We start from the raw sequence: 23,412 nt of genomic DNA, 5'->3' as shown, positions 1-23,412 counted from the left end.
TCTCTCTCTCTCTCTCTCTCTCTCTCTCTCTCTCTCTCTCTCTACGAAAACACTTTCGGGAAAGAATAAAGTCTTTACTCGCAGCCAAACCGTGGCCTAGCAGGAAGAACGGCCCGACTATGTGGAGAAAGAATCGGGCGCTTGGGGAATCCGTGGCTTGTCTCGTATTCCTCGTGACGCTCGTCGATGCTTATCGATGTAAGTATGGACGTGTTTTTTTTTTTGTTTTTTTTTTGCGGTTTAATTCTACGTAGTAGAAGTAAATCACGGAATAGCCCGTTAGTCTGTTTCCTGCCAGTGCCTCTCATTGAAAGCAGCTTTTCAGCCTATATGCGACCACTTGGGAACGGTTTCAGGACTCTTACAATCTTTTTTTAAGCAAACAGACAAAAAAAAAATGAAGTGTGTGGGGGTCATAACTCCTTTCTACACAGTGAAACAATGATTGGACAACATCAGCTGCTTGTTACAACAACTAGGAGTAATTTCTGGGAAATAACGGTTTCGCAATGACCTTTTTCCCCCCCAATTCACAGAAGAGTAATTAGATTGTCCACTTTGTCCATACAGGCATCAGCCATCTGTCATGAGGACTTGGATTCCTGCTGGGATCAGTCATGTGTTGTTATAATGTAGCTGCATATGCCTGGTTGTATTAATCACACATGTGAGAGTATCACTGCACCTTACTGGTTTGGTTGGTCCTGATTGTTGTGTTAGAAAACAACAGTGATAAAACAATACCACGTGTGTTTTGTATCTATTTCTCTCTCTTTAGTCCTGAGCCAGAGCACAGCCTCCCAGTTCCTGAGCAGGCACAGGAGAGCCAACTCTCTGTTTGAGGAGAGCAAGAAGGGCAACATGGAGAGGGAGTGCATCGAGGAGCTGTGCAACAAGGAGGAGGCCAGGGAGATCTTTGAGAACCAGCCAGAGACGGTAAGAGAGGAGCAGCAACCAACTGATCCGAGGGGACGAGAAGGAAGCAATACATTCAGAGATGGATTGAGCGGTGAAAGAAAATGCAAGCGACAGATCAGACTAGGGCTGCACCTAATGATTCATTTCATTGTTGATGAATTTGCTGATTATTTGTTTGATCTGTAAAATGGCAAAAAAGAGCCACTCTGTGTTCCAACAGTCCAAAACCTATAGACATATTCCATTTTTCCTTTGCACTTTTCATATTCCTTTAGTATAATATAGAAAGAATTAAACATACATACATTTGTATTATTGTATTACTATATGGACGTTTCTGTTTCAAACAGCAGTTATTCAGATCACAGCTTTGTCTTCCTGTCTTTGTCAAATGTGAACTTTAAATCTTTTTTTTCCAGGAATACTTCTACCCCAAATATGTTGGTAAGTTTGCAGAATGTATTGTGTCTCTTGTTTGTTTGCCACGTTTTAATATCAGTGCTGTTTTGCCTTTACTAGTCTGTTCTGACAGAAAACTCTTTGTTGCAGTTTGTCTGGGTTCACACCGTGTCGGCATTAACAATCAAAACTCAGATCCCATCCCGTCAGATCTTCGCACCTGTGTGATGGGTGAGGGCCTTCTTAGTATAAAATGCATTTTAATGTCATGAAGTCTGGAATGCTGATAAAGGTTATTCCCCCCCCCGTGAAATGCTTTTGTCAAGGCTCTCATTAAGATCACATGTGTGTGTGTCTGAAACTGTTTGTTGCACGGCAGAGATCAGTGACCAGTGCACACCGCCGCCATGCTACAAGGACGGTTCAAAGCGCTGTGTGGACGGACAGGCCTCCTTCACGTGTGAGTGTAAACCCGGCTGGAAGGGGCCGCGCTGTGACGAGGGTAAGTTCTGATACGTCATTTGGCATTTTAAATATTTTCGTGCAACTTTTAAAACAGGCATCTCTTCACTTTTTGTCAAACATTCTGTGTCGATATTTTGTTCTTAAAATTAGGCTCAGAATTCAACTTAAAACGGATTAATTTAACCTTTTGAAATGATTGAACTGGCCGCTGATAAATGTTGTTGTGTAATGTGTTGACTGGGCAGACATCGATGAGTGTTCAGATCCGGAATTCCCAGCGGGATGTAACCAGAAATGTTACAACTTACCCGGTACTTTCCATTGCATGTGTGAAGAAGGCTACTTCACCAGTGACAAAGTCAACTGCGTTGGTAAGACTCCATTCATTTCAATAGCAATTTGTGCAGCTAAACTGCAGTAATGTTATGAATCATTTCAAGTTTGATTTCAGTTTCACCAAAGGACAGAAACGTACAGTTTTTATGTACTTATGTGTATTATACATCTCAGCTTTTTCACTGTCCCTATGGAAGAGGGACATATAGTGCTACTAAGCAGCTGAGCAAACACACGTTTGTAGTGTATTGTTTCTTTTTATTTACTCATATGGGCTGTGGAACCCTACACACTCCATAACAAAATCTCTGCTGTCCAGCTGTTGTGCTCAGGGCCTGAACTATTTGTTATTTCTAAAGCTGACCTGAGGTGACCTCTTATGTAACACAATATGAAAAGTTTTTAACATCTAAAAAGATGGTCCACCAGTCTCACATGTCTGAGCTGTTAGAACTTGCTTACAGTTTGTAGATGACTGTTGTCTCATTTACGCATATTTGTATTTGTGGGAAGTTCACTCAGTGTTTATCTTCAGTGTGTTAAGGCTTGTTCAGTACAAAGTCTTCACAAACATGGACTGACTCAGTTTGGTAAATTTGCTTTCCCCCTTTTTTTCCCCGGGATATTTAGGAGCCCATACTTAATATTTTTAAAATGGAATCATATATTTGTCCATAAAATGTCAGTAAATATTGAGGTGTGACCCTAGAATATATCATCAAATTGCTTATTTTGTTGGTCAAACAATATAAAAACAGAATCAGAAAATATTCACAGTTGCGAAACTTGAACCAGTGAATGTTTTTTTTTTTCTTTGCTTTCTAAATGATTTAACCAATTCGATTATCAAACTGGTTCGTGGGTCATTTTCTTTACCAACATCTTGTTTCTGCACCACATTGAAGGAGACTGGCATGAGACTTGAGAGTTGCTGGCTGAACCTCAACTGTATTCTGTTCACAGCTCATTGCTTGTTTGCTAGGTTTAATTTTACAATAACATATCTCATGAGAGCAAAAGATTTTCAGCAGCTGACTCCTTCCTTGAACCCACCACCATGGAGGGGTTTTCAAAATAGGCTCTGCTTGCAGCTGCATTTCACATTTTTCTAAATGTGACTTTTACAAACTAATGGTGTCTAAAAGCGTGAACAATGGAAGTATAAGCAATTGTAGTTATTGTGATTTCGGTCACATTTATTAATTTTATCCATGTACCAAAACTACACTTGCAATCAACACCATATAGTTTATATTTGAAAATTTTATTTTTTAATCAGGACTCACAAGACCAGCTTCACATTTTCACTCTTTTATTTACTGTTTTCCAGATATCGACGAATGCCGGATGTACCCCAGTATCTGTAAAGAACCGGCTAAATGTGTCAACACGCCGGGCATGTACGAGTGCCAGTGTCCCCTGGGTTTCAATTATAACTCATTTTCCAAGACCTGCAACGGTGAGACTTAAAAAAAAAAAAAAAAAAGCTACCATAGACATTCAACCAAAGATCACTGCTGTAATTCTTTCTTTTCCTGTCTTTGCAGATATAGATGAGTGCGAGTTGAATGTGTGCGAAGGGACGTGTATAAACACTGTGGGCAGCTACGGGTGCCACTGTGATGGTCGTCAGGGTCTGTATTTGGCGAAGGATGAGCGTTACTGTGAAAGAATCCCTGTTTGTGTGGAACTGTATGACCACACACACCCTGAGATGCTTTACCTGGGAGAGCAGTTCGGAGGCTATGTCATCTATCTGCTCTTCCGTCTGCCGGAGAACACAAAGTGAGGATCTATCACAAACACACCTGGTGTACTTATTTTCTTAAAGGATCATAAGTGTTTTTTTTATGGCTTTTACTACATTTAGTGCAAAATAACAATGAGTCAAAGCATGAAAATTTATCTTTTTTGGTAGCTTCCAAGATGGGAGTAGATGAGTATCAATCAATGCAGCCTAAAGCTCCATCTCCATCAAGTTCCAGGCCTCTAGAAATTGATTTGCAGTTACATTCGTACATAACTACAGTTGGATTACTGTGTATACTAATCTCTGTCTTTCTGTTTGTTAGGTTTGCAGCGGAGTTTGACTTCCGTACATTTGACCCAGAGGGAGTTGTGCTGTACGCAGAGTCCTCGCAGGACTCGTGGTTCATGTTGGGGCTAAGAGGCGGTCGCATTGAAGTCCAGTATAAAAACCAGCACACGTTCAAGGTCACCAGCGGAGGAAAAGCCATCAATGATGGACAGTGGCATGTGGTAGGAATGACTTTAAAGTCCAGTAATCCCCTGCACATACTCAACGTGTTCCCCTATGGTTAACATAGTGATAGCCGAAGTGCTAATCCATAAACTGAATTGATGAAAGGCGGGTTGTGTGTAACTGTGTGCTCTACGTGAAACATGCAGATCTCTGTGGATGAACTGGAGAGCAGCATCAGTGTGAAGATCAGTAAGGAAGCTGTGATGAGCATCAACAGCCCTGAGAGTCTCTTTACTTCAGTTAACGGCAAACTGGAGACCAAGGTCTACATCGCTGGTCTGCCCAACGGGACTGACGTCATCAAACCTGTAAGCAGGTGTACTGAAAGCATGCACACACAATGAATCATACTTTTTTGACCCGTAGCCACATCTAATGAAATCCCCTTGACAACGTTGTGAAATGAATGTATCAGGATTTACATTGGACCAGCTCCAAGCCAGTGTTGTTTTTGCTCAATGTGTGTATCCATCGATCCATTAGATCAACCCCCGACTTGATGGCTGCATTCGGGGCTGGAACCTCATGAATCAGGGAGCATCTGGGGTAAAGGAGGTCATCCAGGAGATGAAGAGTAAACATTGCTTTTTGAATGTGGAACGGGGGTCTTTCTTCACTGGGGCAGGACTGGCACACTTCAACATTGACTACAGTGAGTAAGTTAAGTTATACTTTATTAATTCCTATGGGAAAGTTTGTCCTCTGGTCACAGCACAGTGTTGCAGGACCAAAGGTAGTTTTGAGCTTGGTGCCATGTTTAATGGTAGCTTTACTAAACAAGCATTTTTGGGGGGGGGGGTTAGGGTTAGCACCCCAGAGAAACGCGTGAACAAAGGGAGCGTAAAATTCCACACAGACAGGCCCAAGTTGGTGGGTTTTGAACCAAGACCTACTTTTTGTAGTAAGACCAGCTCAGGTCTTACTAGACATATATGGTAGGTTCTACTGAAGCTGTTACACCTGTGTATGTACCATATATTCTATATCATGACAATACCTGTCAGGGCTTTAGGAACACAGACTTTCTGAAAGGGATGGTTTGTATTTTTTAAATTGGGTTTGTATGAGGTACTTATACACGAGCAGTGTATTACCTACTGTAGATGGCGGCATGCCCCAAGTTTGGAGAAACAGACAGGAGTACCCGGCATGGGAGCAATATAATATACTTCTGTGGACGGGAACAGCATCAACACACATTTAACCCACCTGAAAAGGCTCACCTAACAAAATAGTATGAGTTAAATGTAATGCTCTCTTCAAGGCCAACAGAATCCAAACGTTTTACCTCGCAGGACAGAGCTGCTGGCCTACCGCTGCCTCAATCGCTTAGTTTGTGGTATTGTGTGTCTTTAACACAAACTAAATAACTGATCGAGGCAGTGGTAACCCATTTGAAATGTGTGATTTTGAATATTCAAAGTTATTAAGGGTTGAGTAGACAGAGAAATATGAGATCCTTCAATTTTGGTTTAAAAAATGGAAATGGACAACCTTCCTAAATAAATGTGTTTGTGTGTGTAACTTAGGTGATTCTGGGAGTTGGAATGTCGATATAAAGATGAGCATACGTCCGTCCAGCAGCACAGGTGTCCTCTTTGCTCTTGTCCACCACAACACAGTCCCCCTGTCCATTGCTGTGGTAACGCAGGGAGACGGAGATGCTGTGAGTTCATCCACACTGTAGTTGGAAATAAACACGTGTATCTCTGCATGTCTTCCCAAGCACACATGATTAAACTTTGTGTTGTTATTGACCTCCATGCTCCAGAACTTGCAAGTTTTCTTGGACGGCGTCTCCGTGGCAAAGCTGGACTCACTGATGTTGTGTTACCCTGACCGGCTGACAGTGCAGCTGAATGTGACTCCCTCAGAAATCCAAGTCTCAGCTAACTCCTCCACTGTTATCTACATGAAGTCTGATGCCCTGCAGGAGGCACTGGAGCACCTCAACAGCACTATGCAGAACCCCATCAGTACATACATTGGTGGGATACCAGGTTAGTTTATCTTTTAAGTAAAAGTACAAAATCCACTCTTTTGAAGGTAACTATGAGCAGTATTTATTAGCTATATACGGTCACCATTGAATGGCCAATGTGGCTTCCTGGCTAAAATCATTTCAGACCTCATCTATTTATAAGAAAGCTTTCTCAGAAATGTTCTCATTCTGGAAAAGAAGTTCAAAGCAAAGCTAATTGTAATATTCCCTTGATTGTGCTGTAACATCATAACTGTAGGCCACTCTCGCCAGCGGCTCTGTGAGTCTGTACTGAGGCATAATGGTGCTTTGAGCTAAATGCTAATGTCAGCATGCTGTTATAGTCACAGTGACAATGCTATCTTGCTGACGTTGAGCAGGTATAATGTTTACCATTTTCACATCTTGGTTTAGGGTGTTAGCATTTGCTATTTAACACCGTACAGCTGAGGAGGACACATTCTTCATTCATGGACACAATTTACATTTTTGACCAGATGATGGCGATAGATTAAAAGTTAAGGGATCAGAGTGATGACAATTCATCTTGAGGGGGACATGAATTGTCTGTACCAGATTTCATGGCAATGGTTGTGAAGATATTTCCCTTAAATTCAAATGTCACCTTCAGGGTGGAGCTAGATAAAAGCCAGAGGATCACCAAAATCATCAGGAGACAAAAACAATCGCATAGCAAACCATCCAACGGTTGTTGAGATATTTCAGTCTGGACCAAAGTGATGGAACAACCGACAGACCGATATTGTAATCCCTGTTGGCTCTTCTAAAACAATGGATTAGTTACCTTTCCTCCCTCCGAACAAACATGCGGATTGTATGACTTAATGAGTTCAGCAAAGTCAATCTCTCGTGGTTGTTTTGCCTAAAACTAAAGTACATTCATTCAGTTTTCTCTTCCCTTTTTCCTGTTAATGTGTTTATTTTGTTTTATTTATTTATTGTGCAGCATGTTACATCCTTGGTAGTAAAAGGGCTATATTTACCACAATTTCATTATCGTCATTTTCCCTGACTGTCTCTCTTTCAGACGATGTCCCGTTACCTGCCACCCCTGTAACGGCCTTTTACCACGGCTGCATGGACATCGCTATCAACGGCCAGCAGCTGGACTTCGATAACGCTCTCAGCAAACATAACAGTATTAAGTCCCATTCGTGTCCCCCTGTGTCTGCCCCTGAGCGTCACCCTGAGGCAACGCACCAGCACAGAAAGTGACCTTGATTAACAGCACATTAAAAAGCGCAGCACACTAGGCAGCATCCCACTGCGGCCACATCTTGGGATATTTTGGAAAGAGAGATGTAGAAGATGGGAGGGAGGAGGGGACGAGAAAGAAGTGACGAGAAGAGGAGACAGAGGTAGACGATTGTAGACATCTTTGTCGACTTTCTCCGACGGGTTCATTGTAAGCTTTGTGTTATGCTTTTCATCCATACAGTATTATTGTTCCTGTCCAGGGAGTATTTTTTTTAGTGAGGCACAACAAAAGCTGGCTTGCCAGTGAGCGAGCAGAAGCTGGATGGCTGGATGACGTAGTTGTAGCAGATTGTTGATATGAATTAAATGCTTTCCAAGAAACGTTTGAAAAAGAGCTGAGCTCTGTAGCACACATACCGTGTGTTGAAAAGAGGTGGTTATGTTTGTGTAGAAAAATAAACAAATGGTCTCTGTTGACCTTGCTTTGAGACCACCTGCATCTTTTTCCCTGTTGAATCACGGTACTGTGTCTACCTTCCCTTCAATTGTGGTTTCTTGGGAGGCAAACGTCTTGGAGACAACTAGCAATTGTGGTGGTGAAAACCACAGAGGAGAAAGCTGAAGCTTCCAGGCTTTCCATCCAACTCTGTTGCATTTTTTTGTTTGAAATAGCATCCCGAATTGGAGGTCTGCCTTCCTGAGCTGGTTTTGGAGCCTAACGGTTAGAAACATGGTTTATCATTTGATTGTTCCCAGAACCCAACATTGGTTGTCTCCAGATGTTTTACACTTCTCAGCCAAAACCAGGCTTTTCCTGGTTGGATCCGTGTTCAGAATTCACCATGTATATAAAACAAGCCATCTTTAATATAATACTTAAATGTAGTTGTTTGTTTTAATAAAATGTGGTCAAAGCAACCTGATTGTGTGGAATTTCAACAAAACTTGCATCAGTGCATCTATCTGCCCTCTTGTCACAGCCAGTGTGGCCAATCCATCTTTCCTAAGTCCTTGGTGACACAACAAACTCGTACAGCAGTAATTTTTAAAACACAGTGTGACCCGGTTGTGTTTTTGTTTAACATCAAGTGATTCCTCCTTCTTTTCTGCAGCGACGAAAGGAAACATGGTTCTGCACCGTCATGCTCCACTCTGCCACAATCACTCCATTAAACTAGGTTGTCAAAATCATAATGCTACTACAGTAATACATTGTACAAGTTTGAATTTTTGGGAGATCACTGCAATACTTGCTTGAGGGGTAAATACAACATATTTGTTTATAATACCCTTAATTTAATCAATAGTGCAGTTCTTAAATCATTCAATGTTAGACTCTGGGTCCATATTTAAAAATGCAATACATCAATATAACCTGCAAAATGCTTTTTTTTGTTCTACAGTAATATAACGACAATTTTAAACAATGTAATGCACAACCTGTCAGGTACATTACACACATTCTGATTACTACTGTTTTGGGGGGTTTCATCTGGATTTCCCAGTGTGTGACGAGGATTTCATTCTAACACCCTGCATGATAAAAACAGTAGTTCAACACGTGACACACAGGTCTATTCATGTCAAGTCAATAATGGCCAAGACAGAAATGGGGAAATCAGCAGAGGACTGATATGGGCTGAATTGTAAAGAAATAGGAGCGATTCCGAGAAAACAAAACTGAAAGAAAAATTACTTGAAAAAAGAAATCTAAAATAAACTGCCCTGAAGGGTTTTTAAACTGTGACTTCTCTGATCGCCCCATTAAATTAGAGGAAGATCTCAGATCTTTTACTTAGGACTTAATTAAATAAGTGATACTACCAACATTTAAAACTACTCCAAAGAGCCAAGGAACACATACATATTATATGCATTATGCAAAACAGTGTCTTGCAGAGATTTATTGCATATGTATTGTTAGATTAGCACTTTTCGTGCAGTAATGTGCAGGCAGTATTTTAATGTTGACTTTACTTACTGTTGGGTAGTTTCATCTGTAGCAAATTTGAATTTGATCTATATGTAAGTTGATTTAACTGTCTACCCAGCAACACATGAACTAATTAAAGTGAACTTAACCAACTGAAACATATACGGTATATATATAATTATTATTTTATTTTTTCCTTACTGGGGAAATGCCATGTTTTAGCTGCTTTACTGGTCATTCTACAATCCCTCGGAGAGTTTGAGGAGAAGATACAAAACTCATGAAGACAGGAAACGGCGTCATTACACGCACACTCACACACACATCTACACGCACACGCACACGCAGGAGGAGGAGGGAGGGATGCATCGCTACAAACTCCTGTCTGCACTCTTCAGTGCGTACTCCCCCTCCTGAAGCAGCAGAGGCGTGCTGTCTTTCTCTGCAGAGTGGGCACTCGGTCCGGGCCAGAGAGGGCTCAGTACAAGACAGGAGGGTCAACAAATAAAGTACACACCGCTATGGGGGACGAGCTGAACCGCACACAGAAGAGGACGGTCGCTTAATTTGCCAGTGTGCTGAACGACATGCGGGAGAAGCACACGACAGTTTAGGTTTGCAGCGGTCCGCGGCAGTGGTTTCACATCAGAAAGTACCTGAATACCTGCAGCGTGTTTCGCTCTAACGTTAGCCTCGGCTCGGTGACATTGAGAGACGAGGAGACAGAGAGGTGCACGGAGAGACTGCAACACGGGACAGGAGAAAGTTTCTGAAGCTTGGCGCAGACACAGCGGTGAAACAATGCGGCTGACCCCGACTATGTCCCTCTCATCGGCAGCCCTGCTGACCCTGCTGGTTGTCCGCTGGTCCGACAGCAGTAAGTAAACAATTAGGTTACATGCTAGGTGGCTAGCTAGCTCGCTAAGTCCCCTTTGACGTTTGTGTTGTGGCTGATGATGAAGCGTGTTATTAACGTCATTAGCGAGGCATTGACGGTAGATGTTTCGCAACCTTTTCTGAAATGTTTTCGTTTTTGTGAGCCAAAAATAGTGCTTGCATCGAGAGTTGTTTGACCTTCTCCTGTTCTTTCGGGTTAAATGAATGTATTTTTTGGGGTGTCTTTCTTTTCTTTCTTTCTTTAGTTTCGCTGTCTCCCCAAGAGGCGAACCAGTTTCTGAGCAGACAGAGGAGAGCAAATCAAGTCTTCGAGGAGACAAAGCAAGGACACTTGGAGAGGGAGTGTGTGGAGGAAAAGTGCAGCAAAGAGGAGGCCAGAGAAGTGTTTGAAAACGACCCGGAGACGGTGAGTCTAAAGTTGTGGTTTTCAGTCCGAGGTTTGAATGCAGCAACCGAAGCACAACACCACACCTTCTCGTTCTCCACTGAGGTGCTGCAGTCTGGTAACTAATCAAGACACATGTTACCACTTCATAATGTCAGCCTAGATTTGTCACACGATATCCACTAGAAAAAAACGGTCGGTTGTTTACATCATGTTCATAGTGACTGTAAATTGATGACTGTAATGCAACAGTCGACTAATGATTCATTGTCTGGGCCGCTGGTGTTCATGCTCCAATAGGTCCAGAGTGCTGATTGCTGTCAGTGCACATAATATTCCCATGTCAAATGTCAAAGACTTGTCATGTTTTGTTGTTTTTTTTTTGAGTCGGCGCGTGACTAATCTTTAATTTACGAAATACAGTGAAGCTCCCTACGCTCCACATCATTCTTGTATGCACACGTAAACACACACTGTCACTGGTGTGTCTTTCTTTTCCGTCTAAATATATTAAATTTGGTAAAAAAGAAAATTGTCCCTATCAATTGGAGCTCTGCTCGTGCACACTGCCTCACTAATCTGTATACATGCTCCCACCCTCTTTTTCCTATTCAATGTTTACCAACAAACAAAATCCATCACACTGTGTGTATATTCAGGAATACTTGCTGCAGATTAGTTTCCATTCTACCTTTATGAATGCACAGATTACCTTTCCATTCATGCGAATATGTAAGATTATTGAATATGTGCTGCATATGCCAAACAAGCCCCAAAGATATAAATGACGTAACGTGTCTAAAAACGTGGAACGTGGGCTGTTGGGCTTTTTAACAAACACCTGTGCTTGCACATGTGAATGTTGCCTGGTAAGCCAAGTTATAGTGTGGGCCATTTACAGTGCAGACTCTTGCCTAACTGTCAAAACGTACCAGTATATCCTGATGTTGTCGAATGTTTGCTCAACTGCTTGGTTTGTTAGTGAGACATTGATGCGCTCTTCAACTCTCGGAAGGTTGGCCGTCGTGAATTGTAGCAGCGAGGGAGTGAATGAGGCAATCGATGACTCAGAGATTACTCGTAAGATTAGCCAATTGGGCAGACATGGAGGCTGAGGGAGGATTAGCGCGAAGTTGAGCTGGGTTCAGAGGAAAAGGGGAAGGCAGGTGACGTTCCGTCTTAGTTGAGTTTGAATCAGCTGGACTTGCACCACCATCAGAACAGGTGTGTGTGTGTGTGTGTGTGTGTGTCTGTGTCTGCAGGTTTCTACCCCATCGTATCCCAAAGCTGCAGACTCATTCACAGCTGCATTATTTATTCTGAAAGAGCCCGTCTCTGACTCTGCATTTTCCTCTGCTGCAGCTTTCTGGCTCTGCAGAGAGAGAGAGAGGGAGAGTGGGGGTGTTCCTTGATACTCACGATTATCTTTGGCAACGAGTTTCTGGTATCTCACTTGTTAGTGAAAGAGTCAGAAGGTGTCGCAACTGATCTAAGGAGTTTGGTAATAACTCCAAACAAGCTTTAGGACCACACTGCATCTCAAACAAACGTAACTGACCTTTTACAAATAATCTTTTGGAACTTTTGTCTGATAACTGATTCTTGCAAGAGAGTTTTCCACCTCAGCCTGCTGCATCTGGATCCTACTGCAGCAGCAGTAGTTCTTTAAAGTCTCCATATGCCTCTGGAGCAGATCTTCCCACTGGTAGATCATCCCCAAATTCTGACCTACATGTGGAGGAGTGCTGCAGCCAGGAGGCGGGGGGGATGCTACTACTATCAGGAATGCAGAGAATTCTCAGGAAGCCTTTGGCAAAGGGCCGCACCCATTAGAGCGAGCACACAGACACAGAATCTCTGTGTCTGTGTGATCTCTCGGCGCAAAGTTAACACACCGACGCATAATGTCAAAATGAATGATTGTTTGCAAGTCTCTTTTCACTCCCATGAGTATATGAGCACCGAGATCAGGCATGAAACCAAACCAAATCCTAGCTTATGTCAAGTATTAACAGAAGCCCCTCTACTAATCGTGAGCATTTATTTAGATTACCTTGTTCTGTTTTAGGTTTTTGTTGATATGCCTGCATAACTTTATCCCTCTCTTTCGACCCTTCTCCCTGATTTAGGACTACTTCTATCCCAAGTATTTAAGTAAGTTTATCGTTCTAAATAAAACATCTGATTGATGAAGACTGATTATATGTCATTAATCTCTTTGTCTACATCTTTGATTCTGTCTAGCCTGCATGGAGAAGTTCGGAGATGCTGAGAAGAAGAAACAGGATCTGATCACATGTGTTCACAGTAAGTTTTCTGCCCTCTCATCTGGGAATGGCAGTATTGTAGACGGGTTGACCGGGAGTCTTTTTCTCCTCCTTCCTTTCTGTCTTGTCTTTTCACTGTGCAAGTATTACTACATCCAGAGAGAGGCACCTGGTTGTAATGTGGGGTTGGGCTGCACTGCAGTATCACTGCTCTGCATCACACTGTGGCAGACACACTCTCTCTAAGCTGAAGGGAAATAAAGAAAAATGGTGCTGAATTTCTTTGGTAACTCCGTTTACAGTTTTTGCAGCATTCTGTGTCTTGGTGTGCTATATGTGCGTGAGCCCAGGTGTCTGTGCGTAACATTGCAGCACTTTGCTACAGTGATGCCGCAGATTGGTGAATGAGTGACACACCCCTTCAGTCGTCACTCTCTCGCTCGCTCACTATCTCTGGGTGACTGCACCAGCGTCTTGGTAAGTTGGCACAGCGGAGGAGTGACGTGAAAAAAAAAAAAAAAAGAGTCTGACGTGAGTGCAGCACAGGATTTGTGCTGCATCAGGATACAAGGGACCAAACCCGGCTTCACTGCTATTGGCTGAGGGACCTCAGTGGGGGGGGGGGTTTCCATGACTCAGCTGCAGCATCGTGACACGGCAGCTCACCATCTCTCTCTCTCTCTCTCTCTCTCTGTCTCTGTCTCTGTCTCTGTCTCTCTCTGTCTCTGTCTGCCGCCTCGGTGCAGTCTAGTGGTGGGTGGTAGCTCACGACATTCCACAAATTCCATTTATGGAATATTTAGAACATGGCATGTTCTGGAAAGATACAGTTTCTGCACACAGCAGACGGTGTTTATTCTCCCACTCCTCCCTGTTTCTGTTCCTGTAGTCTGCAGTTTGCTCCACAGAAAATAATGGAATCATTGAAAACCCATCTTCCCATTCTCTAGCATCTACTGTAAGTGACATGAATTGTTGCCGCTCTGTACACGTTGGAGGGCTCATTGTGGTAGCCCACCGTGTTTGCTTTATTAAATGAAATGAAGTGTTAAGCAGAGGAAACAAGTGAGGCTCCTGCGGTTAGTAACACTGCATGTTCATAGACCAACGCATTACTAACCGGGAGCTTTGGTCAAAATAGGTCCCATTCAATTGCGTACTGCCCTTAGAAGGAGGCACACAATATAAATAAACGTGGACTGATAATGATACAGATATTTTCATATTTGAACACTGATTCTTTATGTATTTACTATTTTTAGTGCTCCGCAACATAGTCCGTAGCAAAGGTTGCAAGTGTCTGCAGCCACTGAAAAAGATGAGCACGAGTTACTGAAATGTTGAACAAAACTTCTCACAGCTGGAGTATGTAATTGATACTGACCTGCCACTATATGCTGCGCACCTGTGTAGTTCCCGTGTATTGTTTGGGTGAGTTTCAATGTGCCAAAGCTCTGAAAGGTTACATGTAAAACACCGGAAATGAAGGCATTTATATGTACAGTATTTGGCATCATTCACTGAAAACGTTTCACATGAGAGCTTAGCTCTCTCCTGTTCCCCTAATTTTCTTCCACCGCTGTCCTTTTCCCTCTCTCTGAACTCCAACTAACATGCCCGGACTTGTCGAACAGTCAAACTCCACTGCTGGGAAAAGGAAAGTGAACAGGGAGAGAAAAGATCTACGCATGTGCTCACGTACACAAGCTCGGAGGGAAAGAGAGCTCAAGTGAAAATATTTAATAGAAAAGTGGGACAAACAATTAGAAACGTTTTTTTGCGAGCTGGAGGTCAGGTATGCTGGGAAGGACAGAATTAGGGCATCTCCGGCAGGAGGGCTTAGTCAGCATTAGGCTATTTATATTGAACATCAGAGATGCCCTTCCCCTGTCTGGTATCCATTTACAGTTACACTCATTGGATGCATCTGGTTCGTGCAGACTCGATATTCACCTTCCTCTGTGTCTGTCTGTATTTGTTTTTCCTCTCACTTGAAGATATTCCGGACCAATGCTCTCCTTCTCCCTGTAATGCCAGAGGTACGGTGCGCTGCGAGGACAAAAAGGGCGACTTCCTCTGTCACTGTTTTACAGGCTGGGCAGGAGCCAGATGTGAGAAAGGTACTGTCATCGCTATGGGAGAGGATCTATAGTTGGACACTGTGTGCTAGAGCTCAGCAGAGGTTTGGATTTTTGCACCGTCACTCTGTGTCACATCAGAGACTTGGTGACCTTGCTCCTGACAGCATGGAAAGATCTGACTTGCCATCACTTATATTAGTCATATAACTGTCAAATATTGTCGTTGTTTCTCATCGTGTTGATGTGAATGTTTTTTTTATTTTGACCTCGCTGAACTGTACTTCTAGTGTTTCTGTTCTGTTATCTTACAACTGTTGTTGTTTCGCATGCCTCTTTAATATCCAGCTGCTGCTTTTATTACCGCTGTGTGAATGGTGTGTCAGGTCAATATGAACTGCATGTACGGGGAACTCACAACTAATCTATTTGTCTCATCAGAGGTCAAAGCTATTTACTGTGTACAGACGTGAGGGGAGGCTTGCATTGAAAGTCAAAGCAAGGATTCCACTTTCACAAGGGAAATGTAACAAATATTAAGTGTACACTAAGGGAGATGGAAACATGTTGATTTATGGCACCGCCACCATTCCACACATTTCCACTGTGACTCATCCTGCCACCTTACTGTGAGAGGAAACCAGAACAGACTCAGTTTGACTCGGTCCGAGCCTTTTCCACTTGACGACTGCACTCCTCCTAAACACTCGGCCACAGTGACATAGTGTGGCAGTTATTTGTGAGACATTTAACAAAGTAGAAGTTCATTTCATTGGACATTGAGGTGAACTGTCTGAACTGGCAACATACACCATGCGCTCCTATTCAGAATTTCTAAATGAAACTTACGTCGAGTACAACCTTATCCTGAATTACTGTGGGACATCTTAACTCGAGCCTAATGCTGCTCTCAGCCCATGAGGATACTTTCCCTGAGGTTAATGTCGACTGTGCCGTCATCCTATTTGCAGATGTCGACGAGTGCAGCAAGAGAAATGGTGGGTGTGACCACGAGTGCGACAACACTATGGGCAGTTACCGCTGCTCCTGTCACCAAGGCTACATGTTGGTCGGACGCCACATGTGTAACGGTAAGTACGTCATCGAACAGCTGGAATCATGGCAATACTGTAGCTGCAAAGAACACTTTGTTTGACACATACTTTTTATTTTTGATGCATCCACGTCAAAACTATATAAAAACAATGTTTCTGTAGTTATTGTTTAAATATTTGAAATACATTCGTAAGGATTTTGAATGGTTGAGGTCCCTTTAGTAAGCCAATGGCAGTGTTGTTTAGTCTCGTGACATAATTATCATTGTGAAGAATAAATGGTTTAGTTGATGAATTAGGCCTCTCGGACCCTTTGCCAGGTCCAACATTACAAACTCAAGTGTGCAAGCAATCATTGTTTAAACCCACAGAAGTCACGATAAAAACATCCTGAAAATGTTCCACTTGATTGAATGGCACAGCCTCCAAAAAAAATAGTGTCTTCTGTGTAAATATTTATTTCAGTGTAAATGGGACATCGTTTCAGTGAGGGCTGGGTGAAGTGGTTAGTCACGCAGGACCAGAGTTTACTAGCATCCGTCTTTTGGCTGGTTTAATTTCCTATGATGTCTTTTCCTGACACTAATGAAGTACACGCATAACCTCCTCAGCTCATGTGCTTTCAGCTGAGGAGTTGACTTTATAGTCTTCCTTGTTCTGTTGAAATCCTACCAGACTTTGACCCGTCCAGGTGACCATGTTTTGTTTTCTTTCAGATGTGGACGAGTGTGAGGACCCGGGCGTTTGTGGAACAGCACGGTGTGAGAATAAGGAGGGCAGCTACGACTGCTTGTGTGATGTCGGCTATGTCTACGACAATGAAACTAAGAGCTGTGTTGGTAAGTGTGTATACACATACACGAAGACACACAAACGCATGAGAACGGACTGAGGAGCAGCTTCAGCCCCAGCAGGACTTGATGCAGCTGTGTTGTGGGGTCAGGAAAGGAATGCAAAGACATTTGGAGAAACTCTGTCTAAGTAGATAACAGGTCACCATCTCCATGCCTGTAGAAAAAGTGAAATTCACGGGGAAAATAAACACAGAGGTACCCTGGGATTCACCTTCTCTTGGTACATACTGTTATTGTCACTTTCTTTTTGATCTCAAACAGGACAGAAATGGTTATTAAAGCAAAATAAATGAGGTAAAGACAAGATGCAGTAGTTATAATTCACAAACACACAGCAAGATACACCATAGGTTTACAGGTTAGAGACGTGTTTGTCTCTTTAAAGAGTCATCTTTAACACACCAAACGCTGCTTTACACAGGTAATGATTTGAAAACACAATCAAAAGCACCATCTTTCATTTCATGAATGTAATGTTAAGAGCCCACAATGTACAAATATATTATTGTATACTGTACGATATTACAATATAATACAAAATAAATAAATAAAAAGGAATCTAAGGTTTCCCAGGAGGCATTAGCAAACTGCTCAACATGCACTTTTCTACTCAAGCAATAGAAGACTGTCCAATGCCAAAAACATGCTGCCTTGGTATTTAATAAGATAACATAACAAGATAAACAACCACATCATCAGGCCTGTTGGTAGAAACATTGAGTAAGAATTCAAAAACCAAGGTCATTAATCTCTCCTGTGCCCTGTTTTCCTCTGCAGTGGAAACCAGACTTTTCATAACCTCAGTGTCCTTCCTCTGAGAATTAACGTTTATTATAGCCGAACTTCTCATGGCCATGTAAGGCTGTACACGGAGCGGGGAGAAGCCACCCAGTCAACGTCAAAGACCACTCGACTCAAGTGTTATTTGCATTCTCTGATATGTTGACAGGAAAGACATCAGATATTTTCAAACGCTTGTGGAACTAATGTGTTTTAGATCCTTTTTTTTAATTCTTCCACAGGGACTCTTAATGATTCATGAACTCTCTGATTGTCTGTAACCCTTCGTACCTCACTCATGACTTTCATCTCTCCTCCTCTCTTACGTCTTCAACCTGCTCGATCACTCGTCAGACGTGGATGAGTGCGATGCGGCCGTGTGTGCGGAGGAGTGTCTGAACACTCCGGGGAGCTTCCTTTGCTTCTGTGATGGTCGTCAGGGCATGAAGCTGGGCCGGGACCTCCGGAGCTGTAAGGTGAAATACATTAACTGCGGCAGATATCAACCAGCATATTTCATACTTCAGCACTCACCGTTATGATTAAATGTGAACCGTAAACTACACTCTCGGTCTGTTTAAACCATTTTCAATGAGTCTAGTGTTGCATACACAAATGGTTCTCATGAGGCAGCAGCATGCGTTATCTCTAGTTTTATGTTTGTGTTTTCACAGCCTATTACTCCCTGTATGTCGCCGTCTCTGAAGAGGAACTCTCGTTCCCTCTACCTCGGCCGCATGTTCAGCGGCGTGCCAGTGGTGAGGCTGCGCTTCCGCCGGAGGATTCAAACTGGGTGAGAAAATAATGTTTTCATGCTTAACAGTAGTCGCCTCACAAAACATCACACCTTTTCTACATATATATATATATATATATATATATATATATAAGACTGTTGTTTCACTAACGAGAAGACAAAAGGAAAGTGTGAAGTATTATTCTGGCAACAAACAATCCCAATGTGGACTCAGGAATCGTATCAATATCAAAACATGTGCCATAACTTTCTGCATGTTTGTCGATTTGTAATTATTAGAAGATAAAATAATTTAGATTTTAGATGCAATGAGCTGATTCATCATTTTCTTTTGTTTTTAATGGACATGTTTGTATTAAAACGATACAGCAAGCTGAGCTGGTCCCTTGGTTTGATGTCAGAAAGGCAAAAGTGGTGGTTTTTTTTACCAAACATAGTCGCTCTGTGAAGTTGTATCAGCTAATTCAAAAAAAAAAGATCTAATATTAGCTGGGAAAAGCCACCAAGTTAGTTTGATTGCCAAGTGGATCGCAGATCAAATTTATTTGGTCACTCTTCCTGTCCCCTTTTTCCTCATTTTCCCTTTATTTCATGCTTATTCTCAATCATCTTTGTCATACTAACATACTTATTTAAATGCACGCTCTGTCACTGCTACCCACCTCCCAGCTTTTCCGCAGAGTTTGACTTCCGCAGCTACGACCCTGAGGGCGTGATCTTCTTCGCCGGAGGTCACCTAAACAGCTCCTGGATCGTTCTGGCGATGCACCATGGGAAGCTGGAACTACAGCTTAAATACGGCAGCGTCAGTAGGGTCACCAGCAGCGGTCCCATTGTCAATGACGGCCAGTGGAGAAAGGTTAGAGTTTTTTGTTGTTGTTGTGAACAGTAATACGCTGTCTACATAAGCTGATTGAAGGCTTCTTTAAATGTCTTGTTTTCTTTAAGATCTCGGTGGAGGAACAGGGGCGGAGTCTCGTGATAAAGATTGACAGGGAGGCCGTCATGAAGATTGCAGTGAACGGTGATCTGTTTACGCTCAAGAAAGGCATGCACGAACTCAACCTCACCGTGGGAGGAGTCCCTTTCAGAGAGGACGGCCTCGTCAATCAGGTGTTTATTTGTATGTGCTCGTGTGTTATCCCGAACACGTACCAAAGAGAGATGTTCTTTACATAGTTCTCAACTGCTGTGATCATCACATAGGTGAACCCCCGTCTGGATGGCTGTATGAAGGACTGGAGGTGGTTGACGGGCGAAGACACGTCCATACAAGAAACCATTCGGTCCAACGACAACATGCAGTGCTTCAGCACGGAGGTTCCTGGAGCGTATTACCCCGGCACAGGCTTCGCTCTCTTCAACATCAGCTATGGTGCAGTGTGTGTGCATGTGTGGGGGTGTTACGCACATTGCAGTAGTTAGTCAATGTTCAATTTGTTTGGGTGAATGTTTGCTCCCGTCAAACACCTACGGTTTGTTTGTCGATACAGTTCATGACCCGCTGTTTTCTCTCTCTCTCTCTCTTCCTGTTATTGTCACTTCAGAGTCACAGAACCTGAGCGTACAGTTGACTCTGCGTCCGACTTCTGCGATCGGAGTGCTGTTTGCACTTGTTCACCAGGACAGAGTCCCTCTCTCCATCGCTCTGGCCGACTATCATCCCGGCACTGATGAATGGCGAGATGTGAGTAATTAATTAATTACTGTGTGTGTGTGTGTGTGTGTGTGTGTGTGTGTGTGTGTGTGTGTGTGTGTGTGAAATGAGTTCCTGTGTTTGATCTCAACACTGACCTTTTTTGTGTGCTTTCAGTTTATTCTGGTATCTGTAGGTAATGTCATTGTTGCCGGCTCTCCCGCCCCCCTGTGTGACGGCGAGAGTCATGAAATCCACGTGACGATCTCAGGCAACCAAACCCTGCTGCTGGTCGATGGCCGGTCTGGACGTAGTGAAGACATCGAAATTCCTGCTTACGTCCTGTCACAGTCCAGCACCTTTATAGGAGGCCTCCCTGGTGAGGACACATTTAGTAGGTTGTGATTCATGCGCTATGTAGGGTGTTGTTTTGTAGGGTGTTGGGTTTTTTTTGTTTTTTTTTGCAGTAAAAGTGTTTAGTGGAGATGCTAAGTATTAAAATAATAGAGGCATGTAAAGCTGCCAGACATTATTCTATACTCGGGTGGAAATGAAGGATTCATAATTAATTTATAGCTTGTAATTTTTTTTAAATTTTTTTTTGATACTTAAATAATTATAGCTTGTAATTTAACAAAAACATGCACATTGTCGGCTGTTCATGTATCTTGCTTCAGTGAAGATAAATGGTTGCTCTCGAACGTGTCCAGAGACGAAACAATTACTTGCCACATGTAGATTTTAAGATCGCAAAGCCACACTGAGCTGATCGATTGAATTTGTTTTTTCTCCCAATCCCTCTCTGAACACTCTCATGCTTCCTCATGTCAGCAAAAAAAAAAGTCTTACCTAGGGAGTGATGAGGAGAGATCCAAAGTTGTCACTTCTGCAGTGACTGGCAGCTGATTAAATAACTCAAAATAAGGATTTAGTTTTTTTTCCTCCTTGATGAGAAATGCCATGTGTACTTGATAAAAAGTGTTGGTTAGTGTGTTTGCTGAGTCTGACAGATTCAACACACAGACTAAGGGCTCCCACACATCTGCTGGATCACATGTTGTTGTTCCTTCCCTCAGATGTTTCCCTGGTGTCCACGCTGGTGTCGGCGCCCTACAGCGGCTGCATGGAGGTCAGTGTTAACGGACGGTCTCTGGACTTGGACCAGGCCATCCACAAACACAACGACATCCGCTCACACTCCTGCCCCCTGCTGGACTCTCACCAGTGACTAGCGCATTAGTCTGCCAACGCTGATCCATTGGTAGTTCATTGAGGCAATGGGGATTTTTTTGTTTCCAATATATTGATAAAAGCTTTGACCAGTAGGGAGATGTTTTGGATTGGAATGTTAAGAAAACAAAAGCTGGACCAGGCGTTTGTGGTTCAGCTGGAGCCTTATTCCAGGATCACGCTGTCCTATTACTGTGATGACACTGCTGTCTAGAGGCATTTGCAGGGATTTTCACAGTAGTCCCAGTATCATGACTCAGTAAGTTAGTCAGCCAATGAGCAATGTCCCTTGTACTCGGCAGAAGATATGGGAATAAATGCTGCACAACATTGCCTCAAAAACTGCCCATGAATCACGGCCTCTTAAGCCCACAAGAACACACAGGGCCTTATCTAGCGCACGGTCCAATGGCTGGTCTTGGGTCAGCCTACTATGCCTAGCATCCTGTGCAGATCTGACTGGGACTTTGTAGGCTGTGACTCCTCGCTGCAGCAACTCAGCTGGTAGAGCTGTGGTCATGTTGCTTACATCCAGTCCACCTAAGGCCCTCGTCACAAAGCTTGAAATAATCAAGTGCTCATGTAGAATCTGATGAAATGAGAGAAAAAAAAACGGGAACCAGAAATCTAGTCAGCTACCCTACTCAGAGAAAATGTGTGACTAGGTGCTCAGATCTTAACGAGTGTTTGTCGCATAATGACTTTAGGGGTTGATCGGGGACTAAATCAATCTTATTTGCTCCTGGCAAGCTGAATCCCCTCCGTCACCACAGCAGGGGTGGCGCGGTATTAGGCACAACTTTGCGTTCTGTAGAAAACCTTGCACATTGTTGCAGGCAGCAATGGACTGCGTGTGAATCTTCTTGATTTCTTCTCGACTGAAGCGGCACTCCATGTCTGCCTGCAACCTTAAAACTCAACCGTGTGCCTACAAAGAACAACCAACCCACACTTCAGAACAGCTTCCCTCCTAACCAGTGAATCACTTCACAAAGGTGCAGTGCTGTAACACACATGCAGAGCTTCTCCTGATACAATGGTGCACTCATTGCAGTTATTAATACACTATGCATTACCACCTGTGCATTTTGGAGTATTACAGTCTTTTAAAGACCTGACTAACTTCATCACAAAGGCCCCTTCTTTCCCTCAGAATCACCCAAACACATAACTAATAGCTGCCATATACCGATCCGAGGATGCTAGATTAGTCTCAGAAGCACAGGGAGACAGGAAGGGGCCCTCACCATGAAGGAGAGAGACTGAGCACTGCATCGAACGCACCACACAAGCTACTGAGAGAGAGAAAGAAAGAGTGCGCTGTAATATACTGAATATGTAAATAATGTGACTGTACAATGCTTTGTAGAAGACAGAAAAAACACTACCTTATGCTCACTGAGGTTTCCTGCACATTTAAGTTGTAACAAAACAGCAATCTGAGTCTCTGAACTTCATCTGCTTCCTGCAAATGTTTGAGCGACAAATAAAAAAACTATTTTCTTGAAGTAGAAGGTGGGCGAGCAATAGCCAGGGATCAAGGTAACATACATCTTTAGGGACTTTTTTTAATTTGATTTTATAGGTGCTGAGCAAATGAAAACACAATAAAAACAAAGAATTACAGGAGCATTGTGACTGAGAATACCAAAAGGGCTCCAGTGTTATTTTACTTCCCTCTTATGTATCATCTAGTTTTCTGATGAATGAATGCCAGAATATACAGCTTGACGAGTTATTATTTTAAATTTTTTTTTTTTTTTTTTATCACGTGTTGTATGTTGAACTTATGTCTTTAGTTTTCACTTTAACTGCCAGTATGTGTACGATGCTGAGAGGAGTCTGCCTTTTGAGTTTTAACTTCCCTCAACAGTGAAAATCTTATTTAAAAACAAAAATAAAAGCAGTTGTATGAACATTATAGAGTAAAATTGTATTTTCAAAAAACGCATTTGTCTGC

General features: G+C 42.8%; 2 protein-coding genes across 3 annotated transcripts; both read left to right on the top strand.

Moving 5' to 3' along the window:
* Positions 1–50: 50 nt before the first annotated feature.
* Positions 51–8,498, top strand: pros1 (protein S). Of its 2 annotated transcripts, XM_031845970.1 has the most exons (14): positions 51–198; positions 779–936; positions 1,338–1,362; positions 1,468–1,548; positions 1,697–1,819; positions 2,028–2,153; positions 3,449–3,577; positions 3,666–3,903; positions 4,191–4,377; positions 4,528–4,689; positions 4,865–5,033; positions 5,911–6,047; positions 6,153–6,381; positions 7,411–8,498. In XM_031845970.1, exons 1-14 carry the CDS (start codon positions 120–122, stop codon positions 7,596–7,598), a joined length of 2,031 nt encoding a protein of 676 aa, XP_031701830.1. In that variant the 5' UTR covers positions 51–119; the 3' UTR covers positions 7,599–8,498. The 2 variants fall into 2 exon arrangements, with proteins under 2 accessions (XP_031701830.1, XP_031701831.1); XM_031845971.1 differs by lacking the exons at positions 6,153–6,381; positions 7,411–8,498 and having other exon boundaries at positions 4,865–5,037; positions 5,911–5,999.
* A 1,360-nt stretch (positions 8,499–9,858) lies between these two features.
* Positions 9,859–23,401, top strand: gas6 (growth arrest-specific 6). The gene is made up of 15 exons (XM_031846478.1): positions 9,859–10,390; positions 10,656–10,816; positions 12,925–12,949; positions 13,040–13,102; positions 15,060–15,182; positions 16,112–16,231; positions 16,912–17,034; positions 18,184–18,305; positions 18,504–18,622; positions 19,256–19,445; positions 19,535–19,699; positions 19,793–19,961; positions 20,134–20,273; positions 20,400–20,601; positions 21,299–23,401. The coding sequence occupies exons 1-15, from the start codon at positions 10,315–10,317 to the stop codon at positions 21,448–21,450; spliced, it is 1,950 nt and encodes a 649-aa protein (XP_031702338.1). The 5' UTR covers positions 9,859–10,314; the 3' UTR covers positions 21,451–23,401.
* Positions 23,402–23,412: the final 11 nt, after the last annotated feature.

This window comes from Anarrhichthys ocellatus, unplaced genomic scaffold (assembly GCF_004355925.1).
Source record: "Anarrhichthys ocellatus isolate YVR2014 unplaced genomic scaffold, GSC_Weel_1.0 scaffold6, whole genome shotgun sequence".
In the NCBI taxonomy this organism is placed as follows: domain Eukaryota; kingdom Metazoa; phylum Chordata; class Actinopteri; order Perciformes; family Anarhichadidae; genus Anarrhichthys; species Anarrhichthys ocellatus.
Note: the sequence above shows the minus strand (reverse complement) of the source record. Positions and strands in the feature narration are given on the sequence as shown.